Raw genomic sequence first — 16,333 nt, 5'->3', positions numbered from 1 at the left:
ACTTATAAGGTTTTGAATAATCAGTCCCATCTTATCTTAGGGACCTCGTAGTACCATATCACCCCAATAGAGCGCTTCGCTCTCAGACTGCAGGCTTACTTGTAGTTCCTAGGGTTTGTAAGAGTAGAATGGGAGGCAGAGCCTTCAGCTTTCAGGCTCCTCTCCTGTGGAACCAGCTCCCAATTCAGATCAGGGAGACAGACACCCTCTCTACTTTTAAGATTAGGCTTAAAACTTTCCTTTTTGCTAAAGCTTATAGTTAGGGCTGGATCAGGTGACCCTGAACCATCCCTTAGTTATGCTGCTATAGACGTAGACTGCTGGGGGGTTCCCATGATGCACTGTTTCTTTCTCTTTTTGCTCTGTATGCACCACTCTGCATTTAATCATTAGTGATCGATCTCTGCTCCCCTCCACAGCATGTCTTTTCCTGGTTCTCTCCCTCAGCCCCAACCAGTCCCAGCAGAGACTGCCCCTCCCTGAGCCTGGTTCTGCTGGAGGTTTCTTCCTGTTAAAAGGGAGTTTTTCCTTCCCACTGTAGCCAAGTGCTTGCTCACAGGGGGTCGTTTTGACCGTTGGGGTTTACATCATTATTGTATGGCCTTGCCTTACAATATAAAGCGCCTTGGGGCAACTGTTGTTGTGTGATTTTGGCGCCTATATAAAAAAAAAATTGATTGATTGATTGATTGATCCAGAAAAGATTGCTTAAAAACAGAGGACTGTTTTTAAGCAATCCTGAATTTTTGAAAACTTCATAAGAAGACTTCTACTATTAAAGTGTGTTATGGAGAAAATCCCATTTGTCAAAGAATAATCCTTCAGTTGCTCTTCAGTAAAGTATTTACAGTGATGTGTAATATTTTCCCGAAAAAAAAAAAAAATCCGGATTCAATGTTATAAAATCTATATTTGATGTCTTCAAGAATGTCTAACTTTAACTCCTGTGCAGGAGTAAGTTGTGATCAGTCAGTTGTCATAATAAACAAAACATAATCCTCAAACCAAAAAAAAAAAAAAAAAAAAAAAAGCAATGTAGCAAACTAAGTTCCCAATGTAATCCTAGACATGATGTAGAATGTGTCAGAATTAGGCCTTTAACAAATAGTGAAGCATTCTTAATCAAAGTGATCGAACTGGCTCATGTTTCTAATACACAGACCTCTAGCGTTTTGGGAACATCTTTCGGTTTGATAAAAACCATACAATTTGTGTGTGTGTATATATATATATCAGGGCCGTATATAGAATGTGAAAGGGGATGTTACAATCCTTGAGTTGGGGGTCCAGTGGGCTGCAGGGCCCCCAGTGGGGTCGAGGGGCAACGCCCTTGTGGGGGGGCTCAGGGGGGCAAAGCCCCCCGAAAGCAGAAGCTTTTTCAGGATTTCGAGGGGTAAAAAGCTACATAAATTTCATTTGAAACCCAAAATGTATTGTTTTAGGAAATACATTTTTATATACAAATAGTCCGTGTGAGTTTTTTCACGCTTGTTGGTTGCGTCATTCGCAACCGACAGGCGTGAAAAAACTCACGCATGCGCACGATGGTTCAAGCTTGGCTGATGCAAGTGCACATGATTCAAATCCATATAGTTTTTGCAAAAAATAAAAAGGTCGGATAGTTTTCTAACAGACCTCGTATTTAGCGGTATTAATATTCGTGTTTACATTATGAATATGTACGTATATGTACGTTATGTATTAAAATAGCGGTATTTAATTTGGTGACCTTGTTTAACTCGCGAAATTCGCATAATAAATCCCACGCGAATATTTGCACCTTTACAGTATTTGCAACAGGAAGGAGAAGCTCCCTTTATTTCTCAACTTATACATACAAACATGTTTTTAACAAACAGACAAGTGTAATGTGTGTCTACATGGGTATTTACAAGCCTACTAATGTGTTTGATATCAGAGGAGGACAGGGACCAGGGAGCAAAAATTCTCAACCACCATGGGAAAAGTTTATCTAGCAGTTTCCCCTTTCATCACTTAAGGGGAAACTTGAGGGTGTGTGATTTTATATATATATATATATATATATATATATATATATATATATATATATATATGGGCTGTCCGTAAAGTATCGGTCCTTTTTATTTTATTTTTTTTAAACTATATGGATTTCATTCATATGTTTTTACGTCAGGCAAGTTTGAACCCTCGTGCGCATGCATGAGTTTTTCCACGCCTGTCGGTGACGTCATTCGCCTGTGAGCACGCCTTGGGAAGGAGTGGTCCTGCCCCCTCGTTGGAATTTCATTGTCTGGAAATGGCGGAATGAAAAGGACTTTTTCCATCAGATTTTTTTCAGAAGCTGTTAGAAACTGGCACCTGGAAAACCATTCAAAAAATTTATCTGGCTTTCAGTGAAAATTTTGAGGGCTTCACAGAGAATAAGTACTGTTAACTGTCGCTTTAAGGACCCCTTTAAGGATGCTTGGCGCACCGCACTCCGAGTTGCGACAACGCGGCACAAAACACCGTATCATTTCTAAACGGATGGCTCTGTGGATACGAGACGTCGTGTGCTCTTTCTCCGGTAATCACAAGAGCTGGACATCAGCCATTTTTAGGCAGATTTCACTTTTAACGAGAGATTTTGTCGTGGAACTCCTCGCAGAGGCTTCGCGCGTCATGACCAATTCGCTTGATGAGCGAGACAAAGAACGCCTCCGTTTCGGCGTGTCAGAGGACAAGTTTGGACATGCCTATCTCGGCTTTCAATGCTTACAGTCCAGTAAGTATCAGAGAAATTGTGGAGAGCTAGACATGTCATCAAGCGAATCGGTCGTGACGCGCGAAGCCTCCGCGCAGCTTTCCATGACAAAATCTCTGGTTAAAAGTGAAATCTGCCGGAAAATGGCTGATGTCCAGCTCTTGTGATTACCGGAGATAGAGCGCATGACGTCTCGTATCCACAGAGCCATCCGTTTCGAAATGATACGGTGTTTTGTTCCGCGTTGTCGCAGCTCGGAGCACGGTGCGCCAAGCATCCTTAAAGGGGTCCTTAAAGCGACAGTTAACAGTCCTTATTCTCTGTGAAGCCCGCAAAATTTTCACTGAAAGCCAGATAAATTTTTTTAATGGTTTCCAGGTGCCAGTTTCTAACAGCTTCTGAAAAAAATCTGATGGAAAAAAAGTCCTTTTCATTCCGCCATTTCCAGACAATGAATTCCCGACGAGGAGGCGGGACCACTCCTTCCCAGGCGTGCTCACAGGCGAATGACTTCACCGACAGGCGTGGAAAAACTCACGCATGCGCACGAGGGTTCAAACTTGCCTGACGTAAAAACATATGAATGAAATCCATATAGTTTTTTAAAAAAATAAAAAGGACAGATACTTTATGGACAGCCCACGTGTATATATATATATATATATATATATATATATATATATATATATATATATATTATATATATATATATATATATATGATCTCACATTTCGTATATTGCATCAAGTGTGTGTCAGGCAGCAGTTTACCATCAAGCTATTTTGCTCTAGAAATGGTTGAAGAAATTTGCTTGTAGTGCACATTGCAGTCGCATGGTGTCAGTGTGCTGGGCAAGATTTAATGGCTTTATCATGGTTTGCGTGGTCATTTTGTTTCCACCTCCTGACGCCTGACGCATTCTCACTTTGACGCACAATCTCATACTGGTTGTCTGCCGCCTTTGTAACGTTGCTGGAAGAGAAAACACTGGATTGTTTTGGATTAACCTCTCTCAAGAAAGTGATTAATCCCGTTGATGATATATTGCGGGTTTTTTTCCCCCTCAATCATGGAACAAAGAAGATGCGACGCGAGGAAGGCGCGGAGGAGGCGGCTCGCCGTCGGAATAGTGTGTGCGGTTTTGTGGAGCATGGCTTCAGCGCATGTAAAATACTCCGTGTCTGAGGAGCTTAAAGAAGGAACTGTGGTGGGGAATATTGCACGAGATTTAGGATTAGATAAGAGCACGTTGAAAAATCGGAAATATCGCATTGTTTCCAGCACTGCAGACCCTCTTTTCCACGTCGATCAAAACGACGGCAGTTTGTACACGAGCCGAAAAATTGACAGAGAAGAGGTATGTGAGAGGAGCTCCGCATGTCTGATTAATCTAAAAACTGTGCTGGAAAACCCACTGGAGGTCCACCACGTTTCAGTCGAAATTCTGGATGTGAATGATCATTCCCCGAGTTTTCCCATGAGAGAAAAAACGTTGGAAATTTCAGAGTCTGTTTTAACTGGAGTTCGTATTCCGCTTCAAGCCGCACGCGATCCAGACAGCGGGTCTTTTTCTGTCCAACAGTATAAACTTAACCCCAACGACCACTTTCGTCTGGAAGTGAAAGATAAAGGAAAAGACGGTAAAATGCCGATATTAATTGTGCAAAAGCCACTGGACAGAGAAGCAACAAAAAGCCACACGTTACTCCTGACAGCGCTGGATGGAGGAAAACCTCCAAAATCTGGAGAAATTGACATTTTCGTGAACATATTGGACACTAACGATAATGCGCCCGTTTTCTCTAAAGATATTTATTCTGTGACGCTTGAAGAAAACGCTCCATTAGGTACAGCAGTCATACAAGTGAATGCAACTGACGCGGATGATGGAACTAATGCAGAAATAATTTACTCATTTAGCAACAGTGTGGATCCAAGTTTAAATGAGCTGTTTGAGTTAAATCCATCAACAGGTGAGATAACTGTAAAAGGACTTGTAAACTACGAAGAGAAGGACATGTATGAAATTGAAATTGAAGCATCAGATAAAGGTTTTGCTCCACTTACAACAGAAAAAAGTGTACTGATTAAAATAGTTGATGTCAATGATAATCCACCTGAAATTGATGTTACTTCGTTTTCCAGTTCCATACCTGAAAATTCCAGACCTGGAACTACAGTAGCTCTGATCAGTGTAAATGATTTAGATTCAGGTCTTAATGGAAAAGTTATTTGCAGTATCAGAGAGGACGTTCCTTTTTTTTTATCACCCTCTTCACAAGAAAAAATGTATTCATTAGTGACAACATCACCTCTAGACAGAGAGACACAGTCCAGATATGAAATAACAATAGCAGCGAAAGATGCTGGTCAGCAGTCATTATCCTCTGAAAGGACCATGACTGTACTGGTGTCAGATGTTAATGATAATAATCCAGAATTTTCCCTGAGTCCCTATGCTTTCTATGTCAATGAGAATAATGAACCAGGGATCTCTGTGTTCTCAGTTAAAGCTGTTGATCAAGATGAGAATGAAAACGCGCATATTTCTTATCACATTTTTAGAGATGGAAGTGAAAATAACAAACTGACTTCTTTTTTGAATATAAATTCTGAAAATGGTGATGTTTTGGCTTTAAAATCATTTGACTTTGAAACCCTGAAAAGGTTCCAGTTCCAAGTTGTGGCCACAGATTGTGGAACTCCATCACTGAGCAGCAATGTGACAGTGAACGTGTTCATTCTGGATCAGAACGACAACCCTCCAGTCATCCTGTATCCAGTCAGTGCTAACGGTTCTGCTGAAGGTGTGGAGGAGATTCCCCGAAATGTGAACGCGGGTCACTTGGTGACTAAAGTCAGAGCCTATGACGCTGATATAGGATATAACGGCTGGTTACTGTTTTCACTGCAGGAGCTTACTGACCACAGTCTGTTTGCTTTGGACCGCTATACAGGACAGATCAGAACACTTCGCTCATTCACAGAGACAGACGAGGCTGAGCATAAACTGGTCATACTGGTCAAAGACAATGGGAACGTTTCACTCTCAGCAACAGCTACTGTGACTGTCAAACTTGTGGAGCCCAAAGAGGCTTTTGCAGCTTCTGATGTTAAAGGTTCAGCAAAAGATGAAGAGGACAATAATGTGACTTTTTATCTCATGATCACTTTGGGCTCAGTTTCCACACTTTTCCTCATCAGTATCATTGTGTTGATTGCCATGCAGTGCTCCAAAACCACAGACTATTCCTCCAAGTATTTGCAAGAAGCAAATTATGATGGAACTCTGTGCAACAGCATCCAGTACAGATCTGGAGAGAAGCGTTACATGTTAGTTGGACCCAGAATGAGTATTGGCTCTACTGTAGTTCCTGGAAGCAATGCAAACACTCTGGTGGTTCCTGACAGGAGACAAACATCTGAAAAGGTAAGATGTTTTAAAACTGTAACTCATGATTACAGTATACTGCTATGATTGATTGACTTTGTTCATTTAGTAATTTGTTCAGTCATGCAGTCAAATCAAATCAAATCAAATAGAGATTATTGTCCCCACAGGGAATTTTTTTCTTGTGCATTTGCGCTACGTGGTGCAGAGCAGAAAGTGATAGATGACACAAGAACATAGATACAGCATTGATAAAATCACAAAATAAAAGAAAGATTTCAATTTCAATTTTTCAATTTATTTTCATTTATATAGATTATAAGATTAAACCAAAGAATAAATCCTGCCTTAAAACAGCCTAAAAGATAGTATTGTCTATAAAATACTCAATCCTATAAAAATAGTTACATTAAATACCAGTGTGAAAATAACTCACTCACTCATCTTCAGCCACTTACCCGGGATTGGGTCGTGGGGTGTGCAAATAACTGCAAATGCTAAAGTGCCAATAAGTCAGGAGAGCCAGTCTAGATGTGATTTTTTTTTTCCCTTAAGTCGTGTGATGGTTGATTGGGATTAATCAGATGGTTAGTTTTACACTTGCTCACTCTGGTACCTTCTACCTGAAGGTAGCATATCGTTCTCGGAGAACAGAATGTGTTAGGAGTTATTCAAGATCATGTCTGCCAGCTTAATTACAGAACCTTCATAGATGGTCTGAAGGAAAGGATACATCTTTTATGCCCATCACTTTCATAGATGTTTTCACCACGTGCAGGATTTTTTATTTTAACTGTACAGAGAGAGTACCACCATGCCAAATCTGATACTTTCCAGCACAGCAGAAAAAAATATCAGCATGATGAGAGTGCTCACACCAAACAGTCTGAGTCTGCAAAGAAAATACAGCCTCCCACACAAGAAGTCCACATGGGCACTCCATCTTAAACTGCTGTCCATCTGAATGTCCAAATATTTAAAAGTGTCCACCTGCTCAAACACATTGTCATTAATAATTATTGGGTCATGGGCCGTCACCTCTCTATGGTCAAATACAATCTCTTTTGTCTTGTTAACATTAAAAATGAGATGGCAACTGTCGCACTGAGCTTTAAAAGTGGCAATCTCCTTGTGATATACAGAGGGGCAAGCATCCCCAAACACCAGACTCAAGATCGCTGTGTTATCTGAATATTTGATGAGGTAATTATTGGGTTGCCTGCTCCCACAATTGTTAGTATACAAAGTAAAAAGATTAGGAGAGGTAATGCAGCTCTGAGGTATGCCTGTGCTGCAGTATTTGATCATAGAGTGTGCCATTGACCTTCACCTACTGAGACCTGTTTATTAAAAAAATAAAAATAAATAAAAAAATAAAACCATTCTATAATAAAATGATTTAACTTGTGGACCAGTAGATGTGGTTGAATAGTATTAAAAGCTGAACTAAAATCTGCAAATAAAACACAAGCAAAAGCCTTGAAATTCTGCAGATGTTTGCTAATGAGATGTGTCATGCTGCCTAGGACATCCTCTGTGCTCCAACCCTGCCTGTAAAGCAAATTGAAGGGGTCCAGACACCGTGCAACATCCTCCATGAGCAAGTTCATAATAATCCTCTCAGAACATTTCAACACAATTGGTGTATGAGCTACTAAATGGAATGGTAAATGGACTGCATTTATATAGCACTTTTCCATCTGCATCAGACGCTCAAAGCACTTTACAATTATGCCTCACATTCACCCCAATGTCAGGGTGAATGTGAGGCCTACTAGCTACTAGTCTTAAATCGTTATTTGCAGCAGGACGGGAGCCCTCATCCACAGGAAGGATTACAGATTTTTTTTTCTACAGAGCTGGAACAAGTCTGAAGGCAAACAGTCATTGTTCATCCATTCCAGGCAAGGTGATGGTCTAGTGGTTAAGGTGTTGGGTTTGAGACCAGAAGATCCTTGGTTCAAATCTCAGCCTGACTGGAAAATCACTAAGAGCTCTTGGGCAAGGTCTTTAATCCCCTTTTGCTCCTGTTGTGTAGTGAGCGCCTTGTATGGTATGATGCAGATGGAAAAGCTCTATATAAATGTAGCCCATTTGCCATTCATTCATTCATTCATTCATCTATCTATCCAAACATGCATTTTCTTATCTTGCTTATTCTCATTCAAGTTCATAAGGGGGCAGGGTTGCTGAAGGCTATCCTAGCTGTCATTGGGTGAGAGGCAGGGTACATACTGCAAAACTGCAATTGCAGGGCCAGCATATTATCAACAAACATATTCACACTTATCCCTATGTTCAAATTAGAACTTGAGCACCGTGCTCGTAGAGTGCAAACTTCTGCCAACATTAGTTTCCAATTCCACAAATTTTTACCTTGGAAAAAAATTTCAAGGTCAAATTCCTGTTGCAAGTGGCATTTCATAAGCTACAATATAATAGAAAACATAGATCAAAAGGGCTTTTCAATGTTAAAATCAAATATTTGTTAAATCCGCAGTAGGGATCAGATGCTCATCAAACTTAGTCTGTTCATTGAGAGTGCCAGTTTGCACTTCATTGTCACAAATGAGAGTGACTGAGGTACTTTTGATTGATATATATAATGCAAAATGTACACCAAATGGGCTTTTCAATATTAAATTCAAATGTCCACAAAATTCACAATCTGGATCAGATATGGATAAAAATTTGTCAGGCAATAGTGAGTACCACTCTGCACCTCACTTTCAAATATGAGAGTGATTTATGTATGTTTGATTAAGATATAATGTAAAATATGTGTTAAATGGGGTTTTCAATGTTAAAATGGCCATAAAATCTGTAATCTAGATCAGATCCTGATCAAACTTTGTCAGTCAATAAAGGATACCATCCTACATACCATTCTCAAATATGAAAAACATTTTATCTTTTTTTAAAGATTCAAAATCTTAGTTTTCTGCAACAAACAGAAGTATCCTAGAACTGTGATGGAATGCAGTGTTTGATATTTTTGATTAACAGTTCAGCAGAAAATCTATTTTGAAATGTCCAAATCAATCATTGACACACAATGCAACTTCACTGTTTTGTCATATATTAAAGAAATGAATCAACCATCAAGTTACAAACCAAAAAAAAAAAAAAAAAGTTTTCTTTGTAGTTATACTGACTGGTGTATGTATATGATAACATAACATCACTTTCCAATGATCACTTAATAATAGACAATAAGAAGAACTTTATTAATCCCGAAGGAAATTATTTTGCCAGAGTGCCGAAACAGTGAACGTTGATGTTTTATTTTTATTTTTTACAAAGAGAATAATGAGTACGAGTAATAACCAAATGTTAAAATCTGAGCCTGGTTTATATAAACTGCATCTGAAGTCAGTTTTACATTTTTGTTTTGATTGCAGCTAAGTAACTGATCAATTTACCATATTTTTTTTAATAGTGGATTTAAACAAAGTATTTCCTCAAACAGAATCAACAATTTTAAGTACAAAACTAATTTTAAACAATACCCCAAGACAGAATTACAGATCCAACATGAGCTACGCTGCTCCTTCATGGGTTTGGGATGTGACCACTTGGAGTTTTTGTCTTCATGAATATAATTCTGACACACAGGAGTAATCTGGATTAACTATTCAGTTTTTGATTTTTCAGGAAATAAATAAACAAATGTATTCTGTCATCTGGATCATTGAATATAACTCATGCTCTTTTATTTCTGTTATTTGATTTCAGCATATATTCCATCATAGGTAACGGTGACATTTTGGCGAGTGATGTGTTTCTGTGGGCATGATGCAGCATGCAGGTGCCTCAGTGTTGAGGATCCCAGAAACTGGAAAAGGCCAGGGGGACACCAATTATCACCAGGCTGCAGAAGTTTACTTTTGAGCAGTGGGGATGGAGTGGTTGTCTGTCTGGTTGTTTGCCATGCAGGGCCCAGGTTGGCTCTGTGGTTTGGTGGATGTGGCCTGACCTGACCAGAGAAGCCCAAATAATTTAATTTTAATAGCATAGCATGTGTTCTGTGGTCAGCTTTCTCTTTTATTACCAACAATAATATCACTTTGCATCTAACTGTCCTTGCTTCCACTACATATGCTAACGGAAAGTCATGAAACACTGTTTTGTGACACACTGGCTTAGTGAATGCAAGATTCAAACAATATACAGCACTTTAGATTAATGCTGGGTTGCCAGATGTGGATAGATTTTAAGTGCAACTTGACTTTCATATCAGAATTATTTATTTAAAATGTATACGTCATATTTTGATGATAGGACACAGACTTGTACATGATGACACTGCCATCACAGTCTTTGGGTTATGTTACCACAAACATGGCACATTGTTGACATTAATTAAAACTCACCATGTGTTCTTTAACTAGATCTTCATGCCTGTATTTTAGGCACTATGCTAAGATTGAAGTTTTCACTTGTAACTCTCATGGAGGTTATTTATTTATTTGTCTATTTATTTGTTGTGCTATTTTAACAGTAGTTAAGGAACAATTACACCATTCAATACTTACAGTACTGCAGCAAAGCAACTGCTGATATCTGTTAGAGAGCTATTGCATAGATAGATATTTGGTATTGCAAGCAGTCCATCCTCTCTCTCTGCCCTTCACATATACCAGAGGGCTAAGTGCACCATGTGCCCTTGATCTCTGGAAGTCAGTATTTTTTTTTTTGTTGTTGTGTTTAAGTCCAGGTTGTTATGGGAATACCATTCTTCCAGATGCCCAATATCCTCCCTGTGGTCTGTCTCTTTATTATCAGTGGTCAGACCTATTATGGTTGGATCGTCAGCAAAACTACAATGGTTTTAGTGTAATGTGCAGGCAGTCAGTCGTAGGTGAAGCGGAAGTAGAGGAAAGAGCTGAGGACACACCCTTGTGGGATTCAGGGTCAGAGTGGATGAGATATGGCCCACCATCCAGACACTCTGAGGTTTGTTGCCAAGGGTGTCCAGTACCCATGTACACAATGAACTCATGCCCAAGTTACTCAGTTTTTTTAACCTGTTTGAGGTATTAAATGCAGACCTAAAGTCAACAGTGAAGATCTCTTATAATTGCATTGTCTCTTTACGTGTTCATCTGATATGCAAACTGATATCTGTCAATATTGGCAGAGATGACAGTTTTTTTTTTATGATATAGAAGCAGTGTCTTAGATCATTTTGTAATGACGAGCATTAAGGCAAATATGTGATAATCATTCAGGTAGTTCACTATGGATTTCCTGGGTCTGGCATTGATGATGGCTATCTTAAAGTGTAGGTGACACCAAAAAATGTGCACAGATAATCACCAAAAATTATAAAATGTTGATATTTTAAAAAATCCTGAACAATACAAGTCAATGATAAGTGCACGTGTGAAGGATAAACAACAGCTGTCTGAAGCCTGCACTCTATTTCAGCCATCAGCTTTAAATCCAGTCTGAAGGTGACTGTGTAGAAGCTGTGAAGGACACAGCCTTATGGTTTTGAGCTTTATTTAGACAACAATGAGGGAGATGAAACCTTGGAGGAAAACCTTCAGTCTGACAACAGTGATGGTATTGGCAGAGTTCAGAACACAGAATGGTGATTATAAAATAAATAAATAAATAAATAGGGCGATTTCAGCATGCTGGTGGAGATGAAACTGTATTTTTTTCCCCAGCTCTGTGGTCATAAGCGACTGATAATTTTTTTTTTTTTTTTTTTTTTTTTTAAAGTTTGTTTTACTATCTTTGACATCAGAAAAAAGTGATGAGGAAGTGTGGATTTTTTTTTTTTTTTTTTTTAACAGGTACATACATTTCAAATATGAAAAAAGACACGAGAGACTGAAAATATCAGCTATTTTAAAATAAATATTGTTTCCTTCTTAAACAGTTAGTGTCTGATGCTAGTAGCGTAACATGTTGTTATTAAAATTAAAACCATTCCCACCAAGGAGTAAATAATAAAGTCTTACCGTCCATTTCAGTGAGATCATATTCACAAAGTGATGAAAACGTTAATGTATCCACATAAAGGCTGATTTTGGAAAACGACAATCTGAAAATAATTTTTATTTCGTCCTTGCTGAAGACAAGTCCCCCCGACACCAGCAGTTTGGTGCAGATTACAGTGTCGGCACAGGTGTAATCATTTAATGCGTGATGTTCGAGTCTTTGCTGTGAGCAAAGCCATCTTCTCCTCCACTGGGCTGATTTGTGCTGCAAGTTGAAAGACTCACAGCACCTGATCTGCTGCACGTGATTGAAATTATCCCCTAACAAATAAAATAAATAAATAAATAAATAAAATAATGTGAAAATACTCAGTTTTGCCTCCATGTGGCGTGGAGATGCTGCGTGAGACTGTGCACAGACCTGCAATATAAGTGTTCCTCCTGCAATCAAAAGGGTCCTGTGGCCAGAATTAACCGTTCTGACACATATAAAACAACATGCAACAATGACCCAAACCACTCGGTTGGAAACAGGGCTGTCAGTAGCCTGTAAAAACTCCATAAATCTGCCTGCACTCATTGTTTAAGCTGCAGTGTTCAAAGAGTGTGGGGGAAAAAAAAAAAGCCCCACTGGTCTACACTTACTCATTCCAATGCACATGATCCTTAGGAAAACTGAAACCAGTGGACTCCACCTGCAACAGTGTTTTAATTAAAAACTTGCAGCAAGCTCATCCAGCTGGCATAACTTCAAAAATAGGACCGACCATTAACCATACAAATGTAGCTGTTAAGATAATGGCTCTTGTGCTGATGTCACTTCCTATTTCTTGTCCAATGTTGGAACTCGCCCAGAAGTTCCTGGTTTTTAGTGGCACGCAGTTCAAAATCCAAATATTGATCTCTTCAATAACCATACACCAGGAAAGCATCAATTTCAAACTTTCGTTTAATTTTATATTGTTTAATCTTAAATACTCAAAAAACATTAAATATTGTGTCACCTACACTTTAAGGCAGATGGGAACTTCAGGCTGTTCAAGCAAGAGGTTGAAATGGTGGTCAATACCCTTGATGACTGGTTACCAAGGCTTAACAGTTTGGTCCGGAGATGCCATCTGGTCCAACTGCTTTCCTTGGTTTACACTGTTTTGGGCAGACCTGACCTGGTGGTGTTGAGCCTTATCAGCTGGTCATTCGTGGTCATGTAGGCTGATCTTGGTATCTGGTTTTAGGTCAATAAGTGAAGATCTAATTCACAGTATCTGGAAGAGTGTTGCCTGTTCAGTTGTCTTTGAATTTATCCACTGCGCATCCACCTGATTTGTTGTTGTTAAAGTGTCCTGTATGTGCTTGTTTGTATCTTGGCCTCTCTGATGACCCAACTCCGTCTCCTTTGCATCTTTTTGTATCCTGCAGGGTCCCAGATTTGAAAGCAGAGTACCATGCCTTGAGCAGGGTCGCAATCTTTCCATTAAGTATTGGATTCTGTTTCGGAAACACTCCGACGGTTCATTTTAATTCATGTTGTCAACACAAATTATGAGGAGAGGGGTGAGGTGGCTTCCTCAGTACATACTCTAAGAGTTAGATTTCTGCATACAGATCAGTAGTTGTGTGCTGGAATCAATGAAAGGGGACAAGGTGTGGAAGTGTGGTAGCTGTGTCGGCATCCAGAATTGCTGGTATAGACTGACGATTATGGTTTTCTCTCTTTTCGTGAAGTTACATTTTTTAAAGCAAATAAATAAACAAACAAATAAATAAAACTCGAAAGCACGTATCCCAAACTGGAATGGTACTCCTGTCTCTCTCTCTCTCCTATCTTCTATCTCTCTCTCTCTCCTCTCTCTCATCTCTCTCCCCTCTCTCTCTCTCTCTCTATATATACTCTCTCTATATATATATATATATATATATATATATATATATATATATATATTATATATATATATATATATATATATATATATATAGTATACCACATAAGTGCCACTGAAAGTTGTCAGTCGCCGTTATTTTTTTCCGTACTGTGTAAAAAACAGGTCATATTGTGTCAAATGCAAAGGTTTACATCCTTGGCTTTTCGGCTTATTCTCCTGGTGAACAGTGTGTTGCCCGTAGCAACACAGAGGGAGATCTAGCTCTCCGTTTTGCTGGTTTAGACAGTGTAGCATGCTCTCATTGGTTTTAGCAGTAGCACAAGGAAAAGAACGGGGGGGGGGGGGGGGGTTGACAGAGAGAGCAGTGTAAGAGGTAGGAGAGGATGTGTCTTTTGTTTGACTGATTTCTGGCATCTCAAAATACTGAATGAAAATTGCTTTACTTTGATAGAAAACATGGTTTACACCAAGATAATATCTACAGTAAACAAGGCAGCAAGATGGTGCAGATGAGAAAAGCAACCAATGAAGGCAGGAATGAGCTTTCAGTGTAATATTTTTCAGTGAGGAGCTAATCTTTTCTCTTCAGCATCTAGGTTAGCCTTCCATTTCCTTCTTAGACAAGGGTGGAGAAAATATATGCATTTTAAATGGCCTTTATTTTTGTCTGTGGTGAAAGAATCATGAGGCATTTGGGCTTCCACATTTAGGACAGTTAAAGCATGTGTTGTGATGCTTTTGGACAGCAGATGCCCAGAGCAAAAGAGATTGCAAATGAGTGCAACTCATTAAGAAGAATAAGATATTAGGATGCAAGGAGACCACTTTGGTTTACTCGTGTTACACTCAGGGGGCAACTTGTGGGAGAAAGTGGTTTCTTACTAAATTGTGTCTCATTTTTAATGCTGTGCTTTTTTCTTCTTTATCTTATTCTTTTTATCGCTTATACTCGTGTAAAAGAAACACATGCTAAAAGTTAGATATACTAAAATGGAGTGACAGTTGTGAGCTAAATTCAGAATTACTGCAATGCAGTAGTGGAGGCATTTACTTAAAACATCCTGTATTCTATTTGACTTTGTAAAGCATATTTACTACATTTACTAACATGTGATAGCATAGGGAAGCAAAAGTAAAATGCAGGCCTGCTGAGGATTTACAGTTAATTTAGGTTCCCCCCCTTCCTTTTCATATATACACTTTTGGTTTTGCTCCCATTTTGTATGAGATGAACTCAAAGATCTAAAACTTTTTCCACATACACAATATCACCATTTCCCTCAAATATTGTTCACAAACCAGTCTAAATCTGTGATAGTGAGCACTTCTCCTTTGCTGAGATAATCCATCCCACCTCACAGGTGTGCCATATCAAGATGCTGATTAGACACCATGATTAGTGCACAGGTGTGCCTTAGACTGCCCACAATAAAAGGCCACTCTGAAAGGTGCAGTTTTATCACACAGCACAATGCCACAGATGTCGCAAGATTTGAGGGAGCGTGCAATTGGCATGCTGACAGCAGGAAGGTCAACCAGAGCTGTTGCTCGCGTATTGAATGTTCATTTCTCTACCATAAGCCGTCTCCAAAGGCGTCTCAGAGAATTTGGCAGTACATCCAACCAGCCTCACAACCGCAGACCACGTGTAACCACACCAGCCCAGGACCTCCACATCCAGCATGTTCACTTCCAAGATCGTCGGAGACCAGCCACTCGGACAACTGCTGAAACAATCGGTTTGCATAACCAAAAATTTCTGCACAAACTGTCAGAAACCGTCTCAGGGAAGCTCATCTGCATGCTTGTCGTCCTCATCGGGGTCTTGACCTGACTCCAGTTCGTCGTCGTAACCGACTTGAGTGGGCAAATGATCACATTCGCTGGTGTTTGGCACGTTGGAGAGGTGTTCTCTTCACGGATGATGCGAAGGAGATGTGTTGCACTGCATGAGGCAAATGGTGGTCACACCAGATACTGACTGGTATCCCCCCCCCCAATAAAACAAACTGCACCTTTCAGAGTGGCCTTTTATTGTGAACAGTCTAAGGCACACCTGTGCACTAATCATGGTGTCTAATCAGCATCTTGATATGGCACACCTGTAAGGTGGGATGGATTATCTCAGCAAAGGAGAAGTGCTCACTATCACAGATTTAGACTGGTTTTGTGAACAATATTTGAGGGAAATGGTGATAATGTGTATGTTTAAAAAAGTTTTAGATGTTGAGTTCATCTCATACAAATGGGAGCAAAACCCAAAGTGTTGCGTTTATATTTTTGTTGCGTATATATATGATGTATATGTGTATGTATTATGGTATGTATAAGTGTATATCTAGTGTAATGATATATAGTGTATAGTATGTGTATATATGTGTAT

The 16,333-nt window shown here is 39.4% G+C and overlaps 1 protein-coding gene across 8 annotated transcripts in view; it reads left to right on the top strand.

Moving 5' to 3' along the window:
* The window catches only part of LOC117519820 (protocadherin gamma-A11-like), a 911,360-nt gene that overhangs the window by 159,631 nt on the left and 735,396 nt on the right, over positions 1–16,333 (top strand). For 4 of the 8 annotated variants that reach the window (XR_004563448.1, XM_034181092.1, XM_034181086.1 and 1 more), the window contains exon 1: positions 3,787–6,155. The exons of the other annotated variants lie outside the window; for them this stretch is intronic. Coding sequence is in view for 3 of the 4 variants with exons in the window: in XM_034181092.1 (XP_034036983.1) it covers positions 3,795–6,155 (2,361 nt within the window). In the remaining variant the exon portion in view is untranslated. Of the gene's footprint in view, positions 1–3,786; positions 6,156–16,333 lie in introns of those variants that run through there. 8 annotated transcript variants of the gene reach the window in all.

The sequence above is a fragment of the Thalassophryne amazonica genome, chromosome 11 (assembly GCF_902500255.1).
Source record: "Thalassophryne amazonica chromosome 11, fThaAma1.1, whole genome shotgun sequence".
NCBI lineage: Eukaryota > Metazoa > Chordata > Actinopteri > Batrachoidiformes > Batrachoididae > Thalassophryne > Thalassophryne amazonica.
The sequence above is the reverse complement of the archived record's forward strand: the minus strand, read 5'-3'. Positions and strand labels throughout refer to the sequence as shown.